At 32.0% G+C, this 19,663-nt stretch overlaps 1 protein-coding gene across 1 annotated transcript in view; it reads left to right on the forward strand.

Annotated features, from left to right (window-relative positions):
• The first annotated feature begins 1,922 nt into the window (after window positions 1-1,922).
• LOC134685622 (tRNA (guanine-N(7)-)-methyltransferase non-catalytic subunit wdr4-like) overlaps window positions 1,923-19,663 on the forward strand; it is a 69,863-nt gene continuing 52,122 nt past the window's right edge. Inside the window, exons 1-3 of the mRNA XM_063545544.1 lie at window positions 1,923-2,081; window positions 9,859-9,933; window positions 18,764-18,919. Of these exons, the coding sequence (XP_063401614.1) occupies window positions 2,008-2,081; window positions 9,859-9,933; window positions 18,764-18,919 (305 nt within the window). The 5' untranslated portion in view covers window positions 1,923-2,007. The remainder of the gene's footprint in view (window positions 2,082-9,858; window positions 9,934-18,763; window positions 18,920-19,663) is intronic.

Consider the following 19,663-nt stretch of genomic DNA (forward strand, 5'->3'; position numbering starts at 1 on the left):
TTAGAATTGGAATATCATTTTATTTTAAGTTGATACCGAGTCAAGAATTGCTAAAGCAATGCGAATGTCAAATATTAAATTAAGTCTTAATTTGAAAGAGGAGCCATTTTCAAATAAATATCTACTTGTACATGTATTTGTTGAAATAGATTGATATCAAGTTGCATCATGGCTTTGTATTTAACTGTCATGCTGAATATGGAGCCGAGTACTTTATGCGTCGTTAGTTACTTCAAGAAAAGTAAAATAAATAAATAAAGGACTTGTGGATAGACCTACGGATTAAAGCAGCAACATCTTATGTTCTTATAAACAACTCATGATAAATTAAGTATATCATAACTAAATTAAAAATAAAATAATCGAAATATAATAACAAGACAAAAATGTTCAGTGGCGGATCCAGAGGGGGGGGGGGGGTTCCGGGGTGCGCACCCCCCTTTATTTTTGCCGATCAATGCATTTGTATCGGGACATATGTTTTGCACCCCCTTTGCCCTGGGTTAGCACCCCCCCTTTCGAAAATTCCTGCATCCGCCCCTGATGTTCTCGGGCCCCTACATAAAAATAAAGTATTCTTATGTTGGAAAAAAACTACAGATCCAAGCTTAGGTACTGGCACATATATGCTCTGAAAGAAATGATGATTTACTCCTTTTCCCCTTTTTTTGAGCAAGAGAGGAAATGAGGTAAATAAATTATAAAAAAAATTATACCCATTATATATAGAGAGAAACACCAAAATTCTCTCTCTAGAGACAGGACTAATATAGTTTATAGATCTATCTATACATATAAAGGTATATAGGAAAACAAATTCTGAGACGAGTGCCCCCCTAAATATACCTTTATATAGCAGAAAACAAATTCTGAGACGAGTTCCTGTGGACAATTATTAATTCAACCAGGGACTTTCTTTACTCAGTAAAGTACTACAGTTAGTACAGAAAGTCTCTGATTTAACAGACTTGATAAATATCGTGTTTTCCGGCTTTGGAACTGGCAAAATTCATTTGGCTTTGTACTAAATACTTATTCAATAGTTCTTTGCATTAAACAAGTTCTTGGTTAATATAGAAAAAAAACTCGAGTTAATTTGTTTTCTCCGAGGCCCGACAGCTATTTTGGTTGTAGATGTGTTTATACCAGCACGTACTAGACAAATTAACACAATTTATAGCATGTCCGTTTTCTGCTACAGGGAAGTTTTTTAAACAGGACATCTGTGTTTCTGGAAAGTATGATACAATTGTTGTTCTCTAAAGGTATCAAAACTCGGAATATTCATTTTGTTCTTTCTTCTTTGAAACAAAAGCCTAGCTAGTTAAATTGTATGACTGTAGGATTAAAATTTATGCCAAGAAAAAAGGTTAAAAAAACTTGAACCAACGAAATTATTCCGATGCCTTGTAAAGTCAGGGTTGGACCTATATATCGATATAAGGTCCAAGACAATATTCATTGCACTCCAGAATTCGTTTTTTCTGTGTAGCTTTTTGGGAACTTTGGATATTCCGGACATTTCATCCCTTTCAAGTTCCTTCGAGCTGTTTGACACTGATCACGATATGGTGTTTTAATTCAATAAAAATTCTACAAACTAAAATGAAACAATTTCCTAGTGTATATTTTTCTAAAGCTAGATTTAGGGATATCTTTCACTTTTTACAAACATGAACGGATTGAGATATTTTGTACTTTTTTACTAACATGAAAAAAAAGAGTTATTTTTTTTTGCTTTTTGCAAGCAAATGAATACCGGAAAATTGATGCTGAATCCGTCACAAATTATACTTTTACTTTCTCACCGGTGCGTATGGCCGCTTACGATAATTAATTTTAAAGTGAAAGTAGATGATATCTTTGTTATCTGTTTTAAAAAAAACTTGTAACCGTCTTATTTAATTTACTTTGATAAGGATTGTTGCTTATAATTCTACAGAAACTTTGATATTTGATAATCAGATCTAATATTGTTAACGATTTAAGCGATAATTTGTATCCCAAATGGCAACTTTAAAAAGTTTCACGTGTGGTGTTATTTGCATTAGTGGGTGCAACATTATTTCTCAAACGGCAAGGTATATATTGTTTTAATTTAAAGTTGATAAAGAGATGTATACTTAGATTGATCAGTGGGTAAGAAAAATACACTTGACGTTGAACCGCAGTTCTTCCGTCACAGACACATATTTTTTTTTACAGAGACAAATGCACCTTTAAAAAATAGACCTGAACCTGAGCTCTGTGTATTCATGTATTTATGTCTGTATTATTGATGTCATGTAGTGCCTGTATACCATTGTAACTGCAAAGGTTTGACAGAATAAAGATATATATTAAAAATAGACCTGAACCAATATAGAAACCTCCCCCTCCAAATGGTATTCAAGACACTAATGTCACACACAGATAATGAGATATACCTTTACTTTAACTTTTCAAATATATATCACAACATGCCTTCATACTGTAAATATGACAATACAAACCATGCCTTCATATTGTAAATATGACAATAAAAATGCGTTCACCATAGAAGAAATCAATGACTTGGAAGAAGATTTTGTTAGTAGGTCATATTTATAAACTCTCAATGAATCATTCTGAACTCAAATTCATATAGAAGTCTATCCAAATGTTTATACATTTAGGTTATCACTAATATTATCTAAGGGATTTAGATAGCAACCTACATATTTTCCATGATTGACCAGTTCAGTACATCAATTACAAATAACATGTCTATTGAGCATGTTGAGAAAACATGTTTAATGAAACAAAAAATCCTAATTTTTTTTTTGCATAAATATACATATTTGGCTATTTAATGAATACTGTTGTGATTTCAAATTTATATTATTATAACAAATTAAAGTTAAAGATAACTGGTCATGTTATTCTACTTGTTACACATATAGATTGTGTCTGAGTGAGCAAATACAGTTCTTAAACAATTGATTGAGTTTTCCAGGCTATCTTAAATCATTGTAAATCTTAACATATTATTTTATTAAAGTTAAACATTTTAACATTGGTTATATCTGACAGCAAAGCAGGATGTGATATTTGTCACAAACACTAAACAGTGCTAAATGTTAAAGGTGATAATTTGTCACACCTTTAGTGCTACAGAACAAATTTGGTTCACTCATTTTGTTCACTGATGACAAGTGTAATACAATCTGTTACTTTTTTATTCTTTAATTAATTAATTTAATTAGCTAGACCATGTCAGATATAAAAATTATATACAAGCTTATTTTGAACACCTGTGACAGTTTTTTCTTTAATTAGTTAATTGAGATTAAGGTATATCAATTAACATTCATTATTTTAATAATAAAAAAAGGTATTCAGATATTTGTTTATACACTGTGTATCAACAAATGTTGTTTGGATATATATGAAAAACTAAAATAATTAATTCACAGGATTCACAAATAAATGATACATTTGTTAATGTGCATTTTTGAATAAACACACAGTCATGACAGTGTAGAAATAATTTTTAATAATTTATGCAAAATAAATACATACATATTCAGTAATGAAGATAGTTGATATTTGAATACAACATTTTAAAGAACATTTTACTCTTAACAACAACCATGAAAATCATATTTTGCATATCAAACTTAAACTAAAAGAACTAGCCAAAGAATTTGTTTTTGTCCTGGCTGATAAAGCTGCTAATAATTTCATTATTTTTTTGACGTAAATTTTATATTGAGGTTCTGAAAAAAGGAAATCAGGAATTCACCAACTTACTTCATTTTAAAGAGAACGACATCTGTAACAAACACAAACTTTTAGCTACGTCTTTACAAGCAGAATCAAATACAATGAAAGTCCCAACTATGTACTGGTTTCCGAAGCTACACAAAAAACCTTACAAATGTAGATTTATTTCATCTTCAAGCCATTGTTCCACTACTAAATTGTTTATTCTACTTTCTAGTACACTTGGTACAATAAAAAATCTGATAATAAATTCTTCAAATAAGGCCTTTGAAAATAGTGGATTTAATTACTTTTGGAGTGTCAAAAACTTGTTGGAAGTACTTGATAAATTGCATGCATATATTGGTGATTTTGAATCTGTTCAAAGTTTTGATTTTTCTACCCTATATACCACTTTGCCTCAAATTCGTTTTAAGAAAAAATTCACATCCCTAATTAACTGGGCATTTAAAAAGTTAGAATGCGAGTACCAGTACATATGTTCAAACCCTTTTAGGTCATTTTTTAGTAGTAATAAACAACAGAATTCTGTCAATTGGACATGCTTTGATGCTATATATGCACTTGAATTTTTACTGGATAACATTTTTGTTCGCTTTGGAGAATCTGTATATCGTCAAGTTATTAGGATTCCAATGGGGACTAATTGTGCACCACTTATTGCGAACCTGTTTTTGAATTGTTATAAGTTACAATCTATGATTGAAATTAGCAAAGACCGATCGAAACAACATTTGAAACAAAAATTTAACAATACTTTTAGATATTTGGATGATATATTGGCTCTCAATAATGATGAGTTCAGTACGTATACTAAAGAAATTTATCCTGTTGAACTTACTTTAAATAAATCTAATACTAACAATGACCACTGTCCTTTCTTCAATCTTGATATCTATATCATTAACGGGAAGCTTAATACAAAAATTTATGATAAAAGAGATGATATTTCATTTCGTTAATTATCCATTTTTAGATGGTGACGTTCTCTTGTCACCATCTTATCATCTTATGGTGTTTATATATCTCAACTTTGTACGATTCGCTTGTGTATGTTAAAAGGTATTAGATTTTAGTGAGAGAAATTTATGTACTACTGAAAAATTATTACACCAGGGTTTTCGATATCACAAACTAGTCTAAACATTTACTAAATTTTATCATCCGTATAAGGTAATAATTCGTAAATATAACTCAACATGCAGACATCTTATACGTTCAAGTATTTCACATCTAATTTTTATGGTAATATTCTTTACAAAGCACAAAAATGTCAGTATTCACCTCAAATGCTTACAAAACCGTAAAAACAGACTTATTAAGAAGGGATATACATGTAGTTACAATACTGTTTTCATGTCATTAAAGATTGCGTATTTTGGCTTCAATATTGATTTACTTATAGGGTCTTTGTATCCGAACTAAACACACTTATTTAAAAAACAGTTGTTGGCATGACACAGGTTATGTTCTTCTCATTCATTTTATGATAGTATGATACTAAATCCCTAACGCATGTAACGGGAGGGATTGTACCTGATATTCATATGATGAAGACATAATCTTTCAATCAGTTTAATTGAGGTCTGGAGCTGGCATGTCAGTAACTGCTAGTTGTCTGTTGTTTTTTATGTATTGTTGTCATTTTATTTATTTTCTTTTGTTACATCTTCTGACATGGAACTCAGACTTCCCTTGAACTGAATTTTAGTGTGCATATTGTTATGCTTTTACTTTTTACATTGGCTAGAGATATCAGGGGAGGGTTGAGATCTCATAAACATGTTTAACCCTGCGTCAATTTTGCACCTGTCCCAAGTTAGGAGCCTCTGGCCTTTGTTAGTCTTGTATGATTCTTAATTTTAGTTTTCTTGTGTATAATTCAGTATGATGTCCATTATCACTGAACAAATATACATATTTTTTAAGGGGCCAGCTGAAGGATGCCTACGGGTGCGGGAGTTTCTCGCTACAATGAAGACCCATTGGTGGGCTTTGGCTCTTGGCTGCTCTATGTTCGGGTTGTTTTTGCTTTGACACATTCTCCATTTCCTTTCTCAATTTTATATGTTATAAGTTATAATATAATGACTATATTTACTTTTAAACTCGCCGTATACGTACAAATCAATGAGACAATTATCTAGCAAAGATTAAATAATGTGAATTTAAGTAATTAAATAATTAAGTAACATGACATGAAAATATGAAACAATTCAGATGAAAAGACACTTAATTTAAACATATATTTATAGTGGATTGGGAAACAAGTTAAACTTAAATTAATCCCTTTCCACTTTGGGGGTGCGAGTGCTGCCTTGTAGCAGCATTAGCCTGCTCTTTTTTCGAAATCTACAAGGGTGTCTTTAACCTGCAAGAGATATGAATCTCTCTTAACAAGGGTCAGCCATTTATCGTCCCCTTCCGACGGACTATCAATGTTTCCTCAAGACCGTACTTGCAAATGGTGTCAAGGAAGAGTAAAAAATTCAGTACCTGAAATTTTAATCTTGGAAGGGGAATGGAAACAGGAAACTTTGTGTCAGTAGTCTGATGCACTAACTACTACACCACAGCTCTCATTTACCAGTGAATGAGGTGTATCAATGGAACATAAGAACTAACTCTGTTGTAATTGGCATACTAATATTGTATACTCCAGTTAGTGACCTTCTGCTGTTGTCTTTTCTATGGTCTGGTTGTTGTCTCTTTGACACATTCCCCATTCCCATTCTCAATTTTATTTAGTAACTCAAAAAGATTGATTGATCAATTGCAGTTAATGTCACCTTCAAAACTGTTGTCTATTTCATGATGGCCAGGTATTACAGAGGGCGCTAGAGTGCCATAGCTTGCAGAGAGAACCACTAATGCTTGATAAGAAAACTGGCATTCTAGTCAATCAGAATAGACCACTTTCGAGTTCATCCGTCACCGGAAAAAACTCGTCAATTATACGCGCCTTTATCACCGTCATCTGTGCGTTTAGGGGCGTCGTCACTTCCCTACAATGTTGAGCGAGTGGTTGGAAAATTATAATTCTATATTGTACGAATTATTCGGCAAATTGAATTCTGAAAATAGACAATCAACACTGCTGTCATTAGGGAATTGTCAGTAAGTACCTACAGAGCAACCATTATTTCTAGTTTATCCTGCACAAGGACGATCACTAAGACGCTTGATGAACGTAAATAGTGCAGGGATACAGGCGAGCCCCTCTATCTGGTAAATGACGTCATAAAGGCGTGCATAATTGACGAGTTTTTGCCGGTGACGGATGAACTCGAAAGTGGTCTATTGGAGTGGAATGCCCATGCCTCATACAGTTTTGAACTTACAACCTCAGGGAATAACCATCACAATTTTAATTAAACGATTATTATACTCTATAGTAGAAGAGCAAGAATAAAGGGTATCCATCAAATATTCAAAATCTGTACATGGGCAGCAAAAATCATAAAAAAGCAAGAAAGACATGCCCCAATCCTAAAAAAGAACGACATATCACATAAAGGTTGAATTACATCTAATTTGGGTCAAATTAAGGTGTCCTAATTCCCAATTATCCCTCCCCTTCCTCAATCAAATACTGGATCTGTGCCTGTTGTATGGAGTAAGCTATTTAGTTCATTGTGTAAAAAATTGAAGCACTTGTCAAGATGAAGAATAATACTCTAGCAATGTTATAATTTCGTTGATATGTAATTTAACAGTATATAAAAGGAGTTCTGTTTTGTTTACATCTATTACCAATATTCATTTTTCTCTGCTATTTAACAAAGTTAGATGGAATTAAAAGCGAAATAGCTAAAGGAAAACAATTTAGCCTTGGCCATCATATAGCAACATACACACACATATGTATAACTATATATATTCAGGTAGCTTGTAACATGAATCTTATTACCTTATTAATTATTAAACATACCATTCATATCATCAGCTTACATGGATAGTAAGGGGAGACTCTGGAGGGATAATATCACAATTAATTCCAGCACAATTTTATTCTATATTTTTACATAATGATGTAGAATGTTTCAATTTTTATTCTTTCAAATTTCTACATGCATTGAAATTCAGTTTTGGAGAATTTTTTTTCTCACTTTCGGTGCTTTCCAATTTTTAGATTTCTGTGTTGTAAAAATTGATTTTACATTTTATGGAAAGTGGAATCAATCATTAGGACAATTAAACAACAATTAAAGAATAATAACGAAGTGAATTTATTATTCTCAATACATGTACTTGAAATAACATGTACATCTTTCTTTAGTATGGAGCTTTCAAGTTGATGACGTTTTAGACTAATCTTTTACTTAAAATTCAATCTAATGCTTCTTCCACTCTTTGTATTTAATTCTTAAAACTAAGATGCTGAATATATTGTTTAGCTGGTGTCTGTGATTTTGTCTTCTCCTTATAGAAGATGGTACTTTGCACATTAGATTTCTCTAGGTTATTTGTATTGTTGAGTTGCTGTCCTAATAACCAATACCACCCATCTTTTTTCATTCATATCAAACTAAAGCATGTATCAGGACATAAAATGTTTCAGTGGCAGATCTGAGAATGAAAATTGCTTCTTGTCATGCCATCAAGCATATTTTTAAGGTGCTACTTTCAGGCTGAACTTTAACCTTTTTTTCTTATGTTTTGCTGTTACACCACTGTATCAGGTTGTGGAAGGATGAGTGCTCACAAACTCAGGCTGTGGAAGGATGAGTGCTCACAAACTCAGGTTGTGGAAGGATGAGTGCTCACAAACTCAGGTTGTGGAAGGATGAGTGCTCACAAACTCAGGTTGTGGAAGGATGAGTGCTCACAAACTCAGGTTGTGGAAGGATGAGTGCTCACAAACTCAGGTTGTGGAAGGATGAGTGCTCACAAAGTCAGGCTGTGGAAGGATGAGTGCTCACAAAGTCAGGCTGTGGAAGGATGAGTGCTCACAAAGTCAGGCTGTGGAAGGATGAGTGCTCACAAACTCAGGTTGTGGAAGGATGAGTGCTCACAAACTCAGGTTGTGGAAGGATGAGTACTCACAGACTCAGGCTGTGGAAGGATGAGTGCTCACAAACTCAGGTTGTGGAAGGATGAGTGCTCACAAACTCAGGTTGTGGAAGGATGAGTGCTCACAAACTCAGGCTGTGGAAGGATGAGTGCTCACAAACTCAGGTTGTGGAAGGATGAGTGCTCACAAACTCAGGCTGTGGAAGGATGAGTGCTCACAAACTCAGGTTGTGGAAGGATGAGTGCTCACAAACTCAGGCTGTGGAAGGATGAGTGCTCACAAACTCAGGTTGTGGAAGGATGAGTGCTCACAATCATATTAAATCCCATCTTGTTTCTGCCTCTAACCAGTAGTCTTAAATTCAGTGATTGTCTGAGGTTTCTGTCTGCAATTGATTATTTAAGTTTATTATCTAAGTATAAATTAGGCTATTTGTTTTCTCTTTTGAATTATTTAACATATTTTGCAGATTAAGTTTACAATGGCGGATCCAGGAAAGGGGGGGGGGGATTCGGGGGGTAGGAACCCCTCTTTTTTTTGGCCGATCAATGCATTTGAATGGGGACATATAGTTGGAACCCCCCCTTTTTAAAATGGCTGGATCCACCCCTGAGTTTAGTATAATTTATCTGATGCTTTCATATCTCCAAACTCTTGAATGGTATTGGAGTCTTAGTAGTATGAAAAAAATGTTCTGAAAACATGTATCTAATTTGCAAATATATTGTGAGGCTTACTTTTTGTGTCATGCTCTTCTGAATAAGAAGTAATTACATTCACATGACATTGTTCTGGGGAAATCTCTTGATCAGTTAAGCTTAAGAAGTAATTAAAAATGATATCCACTCCCCAATATGTAGGCAGTTTCAAATTTGTATTTTATAAGGCAAAGCAGGTGAGCCATCTCTACATTTTAACCGTTTTGATTGAGAGACAAATATGAGATAGATAATTGCTTAGGGAGAAAACAGCCTATATATGAAACAAGAAACCAAGGACCTTGATTGGAATGTAATCAATTAATATGCAATATTTATAAGCCATACAAGTTTTTAGATTTGGAATTTTCCATTTATTAAATAATTCTTCTATATTTTTAGAAATGAAGAAATCATTCAACAGAAGATTACATTAGAAGATGTGAAAGAAAAAGATCAAGACTCAAAGGATTCTGGGTATTGTATAAAAATAACATTTTATTGTTTTTATGTTGTGCTATTTAAAGAACTATATTGTCCAAGTTTATGGAAGTCCCTTTGGTATCTTTTGTCTTTTTTTTATATGCTTAAAATGTGATTTGTTCATTTAGATGGATTTGTTTGACAATTAGACTTTGTGGTAAGAGAATGAGTAAAAAAAAAATTAAAAAAGGACTTCAACTTTTCCATTGTCAACTGTCTATTTTTATGTAGTTCATGTAACATTAAAGAAATATCTTTATATAGAATAAACTTCTTCACATTAATATAATACATTGTATTCCATAGCTTGCGTTTAAGAACTAGGGTTTCTTTCAAAAAGGGTTGCTGCTTACAAGGCAAAATATTGATTGATTGTCGGTGTTTAATACCTCTTTGAGCTTCATTGGCTAAATTATATAAGTTTTTTTTGGTGAATAAACCCAGAGTGTCTGGAGAGAACCAGGACCTTCAGCAGGAATACTGATAATCCAAGTCTATAAAAATTGCAGTGGAATGCACTGGCCACTCTACTGTTGTTTGAATTCACAACCTCGGTGCTGAAAGGTTGGTGATACAAAAGATGAACTACAATTATGGTGGCTGATCGACTTTTTTAAAAGAGTTATACCCCTTGGAAATATTAAATATGTGCAACAAGGGGGACATTGGGACTCTGTTCTTTTATTCTTATGGCCATAGCCTGTTCTTTTGTCCTTCCCTTTTTTCATTGCTGTCTCTTACTTCTTTATGAATACTCTAGGATATGATGATCCTTATTTGGACAGTCCTGAGATGTTGAGATTTTGGATACTTATTGTATCATATGGGGTGCTCTTTGATTTTTGTTGTGTCAGTTTCTACAAGTTTGATTTATATTTAAAGGTTTGTGGTGATTCCATTCTGGGTAAATTTGAGGGGTGATACTGTAGCTGTTTTTGGAATCCTCCTGCGGAATATTTATACTAATATTTTAATTTTTTAGTTTTAATCTTAGGCAAATAGTCTGAAATTTTAATATAAAATTTCCAAACTGTAACAAATAGTTTTTTTTTTCACTTTCTATACGTATTGTTTGTAATTTAAATTATTTTCATCTTTTGATGTCAATTTTCACCTAATTTGTCAAAAATTTAAGATTCAATACCCTCCAAAACTGGAATGAAATTCATAAAGACCTCCTTCACATATAACACAAGTTTGTTTAACAGCAAAATGTTTGTATAAATCATACCGCGATTGGACAGGGAATTTAGTAAGGGATTTTGAAGTTTGACAAAATTTGATAAATGAAACCCATTTTAAATCTTTTTGGGGATTAAGTCAGCTATCATGTCATCTTTGAAACAATCATTACATGCTTACTTTAAAATATCAAAGTTGTCAATGTTTTGAATTTTAATTTTCCCTTGCTTTATCATTGTGAGGTGCTTCATAAATTTAATGCTAAGGTCTAACATAGGTTCAAGGTAAATCGTAAGATGATGGGAATTTTTACCAGTATTCATAAAAAAACGAACGTATTAATTCATTATGAATGGCATAGAAATTGGATAAAAACTTATAAAGAAATATTTTTGTTGTAGTTTTGCAAGCAGTTTGCATATTGACTCAGATTATCCTTAAGATATCCTTTTTAAAAAGCAATGTGAGTTTTCATTAGTGAAATTATTCGTACAAATGCCATGTATGTCAAGTGAAAAAAACTAGCCCAAATACCCTTGAAAATCAACTGCACTTATCATTGCAGGGGATAATATTAAGATTGTTTTGGTATTTCAACTTATTCATTAAGTCCAAAATGTTAATAAAAAATCCAAGATGTTTATAAAGGGTACCAAGACCCAAAATAAACTGGGGTATAGGTCAGTGTCAAGATAAATGCCAGAACAGTGTGTGGTCATTCACTTCAGTAAATGTCCATTTAAATTTTACATGATATAAGAAACAGAAATTGAATTTATTCAAATTTTCATTAAAAAAGACAAAAATTATATGATATTATAGCTGTATAACCAAATATTTGAAATATATAATGTATAAATTTCCAAAGTTATTTTTTTCTCACTAAAATTTATTTAAATGAAATGAAAAATGAAAAGGTGCAAAAGATATTTTAAGCTCCTAATGCAAATGGTCAAAAAGGTTTTTGCTTGCAATTGGCATTCATTTTCGTCTATCAACCTTCATAAACTTTTTTAATCTGACTGAAAAAAGAAGAAAAGATCTACCAACATTCTTATTGAACCAAGATTGTGAGATTGCTCTGTGTAAGAATAATTTCCATCAAGTGATCTTTTAACTATTTCTTTTTTCAATTTTTTTTTAAAACAAGAGAAGATGAACAGAAACTGTAACAGGCAAAAACTGATTAGCAGTACAAGATTTATTCAAATGCTGGTTTAAAAATGATAAAACATGGGGAGAAAATCTTAACCTAAATATTAAAAAAAATAAAACATTCAGATCTGCAAATCATTCTCTTATGTGTTAATGTTGTGATGATAGTTCGGAAATTACCAATCCGTTTTGTTTGTTGGGTTGGGTGTTTGGAGATTTCATGTAAATAAATGATGCGACTCTCGCACCAAATCAAAGAAATACTTAGCATTTACTAAAAATTTGTCTATTGGGACATAGGTACATTTGTCTTTTTGTGTAATCCATTTTCTGTTAAAACAAAATAGCATGGCGGAAGAGTGCTAGCAGCGCCCTCTAGTAAAGGAAACTTAACAATATTTTTGCCAAGTATTTAAATAATTGCATATTATCATGCATAAAAAATTCACAACTCATAATGTTGGGTTTCATCAATAAGATGTCAACCATTTACCAAAGCAATTAAACTTGAAAAGAATATCTAGAGGTCTTTCAACAAATGACATGCTCTAAATTGTCTCTGTCTAGACAAAAAGTAGAATAAATTCAATAAATACATCAAAAGATCGGCTATCAACACTTTATTCCAAAATGGGAGGAAAATATTAAGGTATAATCTTTATATTTCCATTAGTTTCTGATATCTTTTCTGAGGTTTGTTGAAAAGAGTCAAATTTACCAAAGTCATGACAACTATTTACACAGGTTTTCTGTTCATTTTAAGGATTACAGGATATATTCAGGCAAAGTATAAGTATTTGGTAGTACTTAATTATTTGGACGAAAGCTTGTGTGCAGTTAGAACAATGTGAATATTTCTGTTTTAATCATTTCAAAATATAATGCATTTTTTTTGTTAAGTATAAATAAACCATTCAGGGATAGAGCTAGGATTTTTTGAGCAACTTAGCCACTTTTGCCTGATAAGAAAAGATGCCTTTCTCAGTGGCAGATCCAGAACTTTTCCTAAGGGGGGGACTGCTGACTGACCTAAAGGGGGAGGGGGGGTGGGGGGTGGGGTGGGGAGGGGGCGATCAAGTCATGCTTCAATGATTCCCTATATAATCAACCAAATTTTCCCCACGAAAGGGGGAATGGGCCGCCTATGTTTCTGGGCTGGCAGTTAAGTGTTACATGAATATCAATTATATGGTCATTTTTATAAATTTCTTGTGAACAATTAAACTCTGAATTTTCAAAAAACTAAGGATTTTCTTATCCCATGCATAGATTACCTTAGTGGTATTTGGCACAAATTTTAGGAATTTTGGTTCTTCAATGCTCTTAAACTTTGTACTTGTTTGGCTTAATGATTTTTTTTTATCTGAGCGTCACTGATGAGTCTTATGTAGACAAAACGCGCGTCTGGCGTATAATAATAATCCTGGTACTAAAAGACACCTGTTGTTCTGTGTGACCCAAAGCTCTGTGTTGAAGGCCGTACATTGACCTATAATGGTTTACTTTTTTAAATTGTCATTTGGATGGAGAGTTGTCTCATTGGCACTCACGCCACATCTTCCTATATCTACTAACATGATTTATGGTAGTTATTGCTTTGTATAAGATCCATGACAAAAAACACGTTTTATATGTATTTTCATTTTTTTTTTTATTATTTCATTAGTATATATATATATATATACATATAACAATAAAGATTACACCAGCTGTCATGATTCAAAAGATACACAATGTGTGCTTTTGTTCTGTTTGTTATTTCTCATAACTAGGACTAATGGGACTAAAATAATATAATGAATCTATTGTCAATGTACCCCAGTCATTATAATGAACAATAAATTGTATTTACCTTAAAGTCATAACTATCTTAGTGTATGTATATATACAACTGAAAAGAGAAAAAGAATACAGAAAATAGGTATATGAAAAAAGTCAAGACTACATGGAATGATGAACCATTAACCCCCTTCATTCAACTCCCATCAAGACAATAAAAGGAATTTGGGTTGGGTTAAATGTTTCCCTTAAGATTTAGCCATAGAAAAGACACAGCATCCCCTGATTTGACAATATATCCAAAATGTGCAGATTTCAGAGCCAATAAAGTACTCTTATGAATAGGTTTGTTTAACCTAGCAGTAAGGCAAGAGATCATTTCAGCACCAAACAATGGCCTTTTTGATATTTAATGATAAAGTAGAAATTAAATAAAATTGTGAATGGAAATGGGGAATGTGTCAAAAAGACAACAACTTGCCATAGAGCAGACAACAGTTATTTTGGGCAAAGGTGAACCATGTACTTGAACTAAACTACATAAGGACCTATTAGAAATTTGATGATAAAGTTGAAATTAAATAAAATTGAGAATGGAAATGGAGAATGTGTCAAAAAGATAACAACTTGCCATAGAGCAGACAACAGTCATTTTGGGCAAAGGTGAACCATGTACTTGATCCAAACTACATTAGACCTATTAGATATTTGATGATAAAGTTGAAATTCACAGCTATATTTTGGCCCAAAATGATCCTCATTGTCCTGAGACTATCTAAGATTTACCAGTGACGCTAACTTTATGGTAAATGAATAAAAGCCAGATTGTTGTTTAACACCTAAGTTTGTTTTCATCATTTTCCGTTTAATTCTTACAACTTTACGTAAAGTCACATATTGCACAGGAATTCTCTACAGTTGAACCCTATTTTCTTTACAGTGTAGAATGTATTTACATCATCCAACATGAGTAAGAATAAGAAAATATTCCTTTTATGTTCAGCTAGAGCAAACAATATGGCAGATGTTACATACCTTTATAGGTATAAACACAAAATTAAAACCGGTCACTTTTATGTTTGTACTGGGCAACATATTGCATTATTTGTCAAACATGATTGTGATTTGGATCTGAAATGGAAAATAAATAAGAGGAAGTTGTCATAAAAAGTTGTTGCTTAATTTACATGTCAGTTAACTTTATTCAAGTGCACTTTAGATTTTTGAACAAAAGAAGTTACCCAGTGTCAAAGAAAAATTAAAAATACCCTACCAGTAATACTAAGTTTTGCATGTAAAAACAAAATAAAGGACAACTATTTCAGTAAAGAAACTATGCAAATTTTATCAGGTTGCGTATCTGACGACTTAATAAAGAGAGAAAACACTGGGTTATTTCAGTAAAGAATTTTTTATGATATCTTTGCAATTGAATACAAAATAAAAGCACAAAGCAATTTCAGTGAAGAAACTATGGAAATTTTACTATGTTTTGCATCTTAGTCAAAATAACAAGAGGAAGCAATTTCAGTAGAGAAATACACACATACTAATTATGTCTCAAAAATACTATTAGTACTAGCCTACTGTTATTTTTTTGAAATTTCATTTTCAAATGAAGTAAGAGTGGTTTTATTAAAGGTAAGGGATAAGATTTTGTCTTAAGGAAAAGGATAGGTCAGGGATCATAGAAAGACGGCCCTTTTTATTTTTATTCTATTCCTCTAACATATTCTACTTTTATTGAGTCATTATTTATAGTAAAGGTTGAAAGTGAATTGAAAAGTCTCAACTCAGTTTTACTGAAAGCAAAATTTCTATCAAACTGTATGCTAAGACCCATCACCATAGCAACTGACCAATGCTGTGATTTAGAATATGGAATATTAACAGAAAGTAAACAAATCCTATGTTTTTGGAAGATTATTTCTTGTCATCAATCAAAGACGGAATCATAATGTCGCGGTATCAGGGTGATTTTATTTTTCTGTGGAATTTTCAGTCATAAACCACTTTATCTCCCAGCATGCTTTGTGATTTTTGCGCTGAAACTATCAGAACTGTTGGAGACTGTCAGGTAAAAATTCTTATCTTTCCATTCACCGATCACAGTTTTAATAACTCTGCAACTTCAGGGCTAGCGATATGATTGGACCACTTATCATCTTCTATTACAAATTTCAGTCGAATAACGTCAAGACCTGAAATTTGAAATTTGAAGATCTGTCGTTCATAATCACCAAGTATTGATTTTTCTTGTTTTGGACATTAGAAATTAACTGTTTATTCTCTTGTATGATGTATGCAGCTATTATTTGCCAACATTTCCATATATTGTCAGTCACGTAGAAACGACAATTATCAGCATGTTTACGAGTGGTGGAAATTACAGCGGCAACATTGAATAAGCCAACAATTAGAATGAATACATACGGAAATGGGAAAGATTTGACTGTTGGCCATCTGAAAGGTTAATTGGAACAGAAGATGATAATTAACTTGAATTCTTGTGACAATTAGGTGTTTATTGTCGAAATATCACAATTTCAAATGTCATCTGCAAAGATGATGGTGATATTGTTATATCCAGGTACATGACTTAAACAATAGGTTTATAATGACCAATCTGGACGGCCTTGTTACTAAATTGGATGTTACATTTACAGATTATAGTTTTGTTTGTATTGTCTGCGTTTGAAGTTTTGTATGGTGTTTTGTTTTCCGGTAAACACTAGTAGCTTTGTATTTCTGATATTGATTTATATCTTAAGTATTTAATTGCTCTGGTTTCATCTTTAATTAAACAATTGTGATAGAAATTTATTGTGTAATTTTTTGTTGTCCATACTAAAAGATATTTTTACGAACATTTATTTTATTGCTTTGTATAATTTTATAGTTATTTTTAACTGCAATTAATTTTTATAAACATTTTTTTTTATTGCAGATGGCATTTTAAATTTCTATAAATAAATGAAAGGCTAAATGAGCATAAGAGATGGGCCCATTCTCTATACACAAAATCTAATTCTGTCAAACAAGTTTGTTTTCTTTTATTTGCCTCCTTCTAAGATGATTACATCAACCCTGAAATTTAAATATTGTCTTTTGAAATTAAGAATCTTGCAAATGATTATGATTGCAAAGGAATATTTCACTTATATTGGAAGTACCCATACCTAATGTATACTAAAATTATGATTAATTATGGTAACTCCAAGTTTTCTAAGGGTCACCATATGGGTTTCAAGAAATATGTCAAGTTCTAAATTTCAAGGTTTAAAAAAAAGGTTGTAAATGCATTTGATATCATAGATCTGCCAGCTACACTTCAGGTGTCAATGCGGTCTATGCACATGTCTATACACATGGTGGAAACTTTACTCACAACTAGTTACTGTGGATTCGTTATTATTCGTTGGATACTAATCTTCGTGGGTTTCATGGATAAAGGTGAACCACATATTTAAATGTTTAACCAAATAAACAAATTTCTATAAAGTTGTTTCCAGACTTTGGCAGAACCACAAAATAAAAATATCCATGAACATGCAAGGTTTCCACAATCCACAAAAATTGGTACCAACGAAAAAATGAATCCAAAGTATTTGCAATCCATAACTAGTCCAGTGATAAAAAAATCATGTCAGGACAGAAATGCATGCATGAATAATATGATTATATTTTTGTTTGTTTGTTTTATTCTTGCAAATATATCAGAGATGCTTCTTCATTCTAAGATTGTTTGATTTTTGTTTGCTGATATTTTAGCCAGTGGCAAATTTCTTTCTAAGAACTGCAGCATTGACTTGTATACTATAACCAATGGATTGAATCCTCATTCTTCAGACAATCTCAAAGAGAGGCGAAAGATAACAAAGGGATATACAAACTCAAAAGTTACATGCCATAGCAAAATAAAACCAAAAACTATAAAAGACAAACTACCATACACAAAACATGACATAGAACACTAAAAACTATGAACACCCAATTGTTTCACTTACAACTTCATCCTAATGCATGTATATAATTATATCCACTTAATGAACTGTTAGTGTATGCAAAGGTCTTTATGTCTGTTAGTATATATTTTCAACACTGAAAAAAAATGAAAAAGGGGGATCATGCCCCAAATACTTGCATTTTTGATCTCTGTGTAAGTTTTCAAGTAAAGGATTATAATTGATTTATTTTTTTATATTGCTACAGTGCTTGCTTTAACATTGAGTACAAAGGTTAAATTAAGTGCAGATGTCCTCAATATTCTTTTTGTCTAAAAACAAAATATGTCCTTCTATTGATGTGTGTAGGCATCATGATGCATTATTGATGTCATTGTCATACTAAAATCTCACCAAATTCAATATTTTTCCCATTTAACCTCATTTTTTTCAATCTTAAGACTTAACCTTGACCTATTGATACAAATGTGCATATCATTTGTTGATAAACTTAATTATGTTGCACAAATAGATTTATTGAATAGTTTAATCCCTGAAGAATTGTAGGAGAAAAATCATCAATATATGTAGTGGAGAAAATATTGACTTTATGTGTACAATGTCTCGGAAATGATGTTTTCAGGGTTTGGATTCAGTCAATTTTATTGATGAAATCTCTAGCTTATTCTGCTATGCAATATGCTCGTCATTTTTGCTGTGTCTCTGCTCTAATCATGTCATTGGATTTTCTATTGTTTTTACAGTTCAGACAACAATGCAGACAAATGTGTCACCTCAACCAAAAATCACATTCTAGCATCCTGTTGCTCAGATTCTGGGAAATACTTAGCTCTTAGTGATGATATAAAACAACTTTATCTATACAAGTTTGATGCAGAATGGAAAATCATTAATCGCAGGTAGGATAAAATTATGCTGATATTCTATATCTGTTTTTCTCCACGAATGTCATTTTTGACTTTATTTAATATTTTGTTGATGATTTATCATTCTCGCCTATAACAGCGCCTTATCAATCATTGTGCGTAAGTCATATCTGGATTGGTATCATGATGTAACTTGACACTATTCATTCATCGTCACTCATGTGTCAAATGATGCTGAATCAAAGAGCAACAGCTCCCCGTTATCTAAACAGAATAACGTTATTTAAAATTTCTTAATTATGCTTTTGTTAAGCCACTTAAACCTTTTATGGACGGAATAATGATGAGAGGCATACCCTTTTACGTAGATATAATTTGTGGTTTGTTAATTGAAGTTATATAGGGTAACAGTTGTAGAACAGCTATTTGTCATTTATAGGCTGTTATTTGTATAGGATACAATTAAATGACGTAGGCAATTATTTCCAAGTTTTATGTTCACGTCTCTGTGAAAAGAGGGTGTTACTGTATATAAATAATACTTTTATGGAATATGACATATAAAGAAAATAAGTCACAGAAAAAATGAGGATTTGTGAACTGACTTATTTTTTAGGGGATTTGATTTTGGATTGAAACAAAAACCAACTGACTGTTATTATTTATTGTTTCAAAATATAATATTTATGTTTTATGACAATTGAGTTCAAACAATCTTAAAAATTGCATATTTTTTTATTATGGGTACAAGGTGAAAGGAATCATATGATTTTGACC

Source organism: Mytilus trossulus, chromosome 9 (assembly GCF_036588685.1).
Source record: "Mytilus trossulus isolate FHL-02 chromosome 9, PNRI_Mtr1.1.1.hap1, whole genome shotgun sequence".
Taxonomy (NCBI): domain Eukaryota; kingdom Metazoa; phylum Mollusca; class Bivalvia; order Mytilida; family Mytilidae; genus Mytilus; species Mytilus trossulus.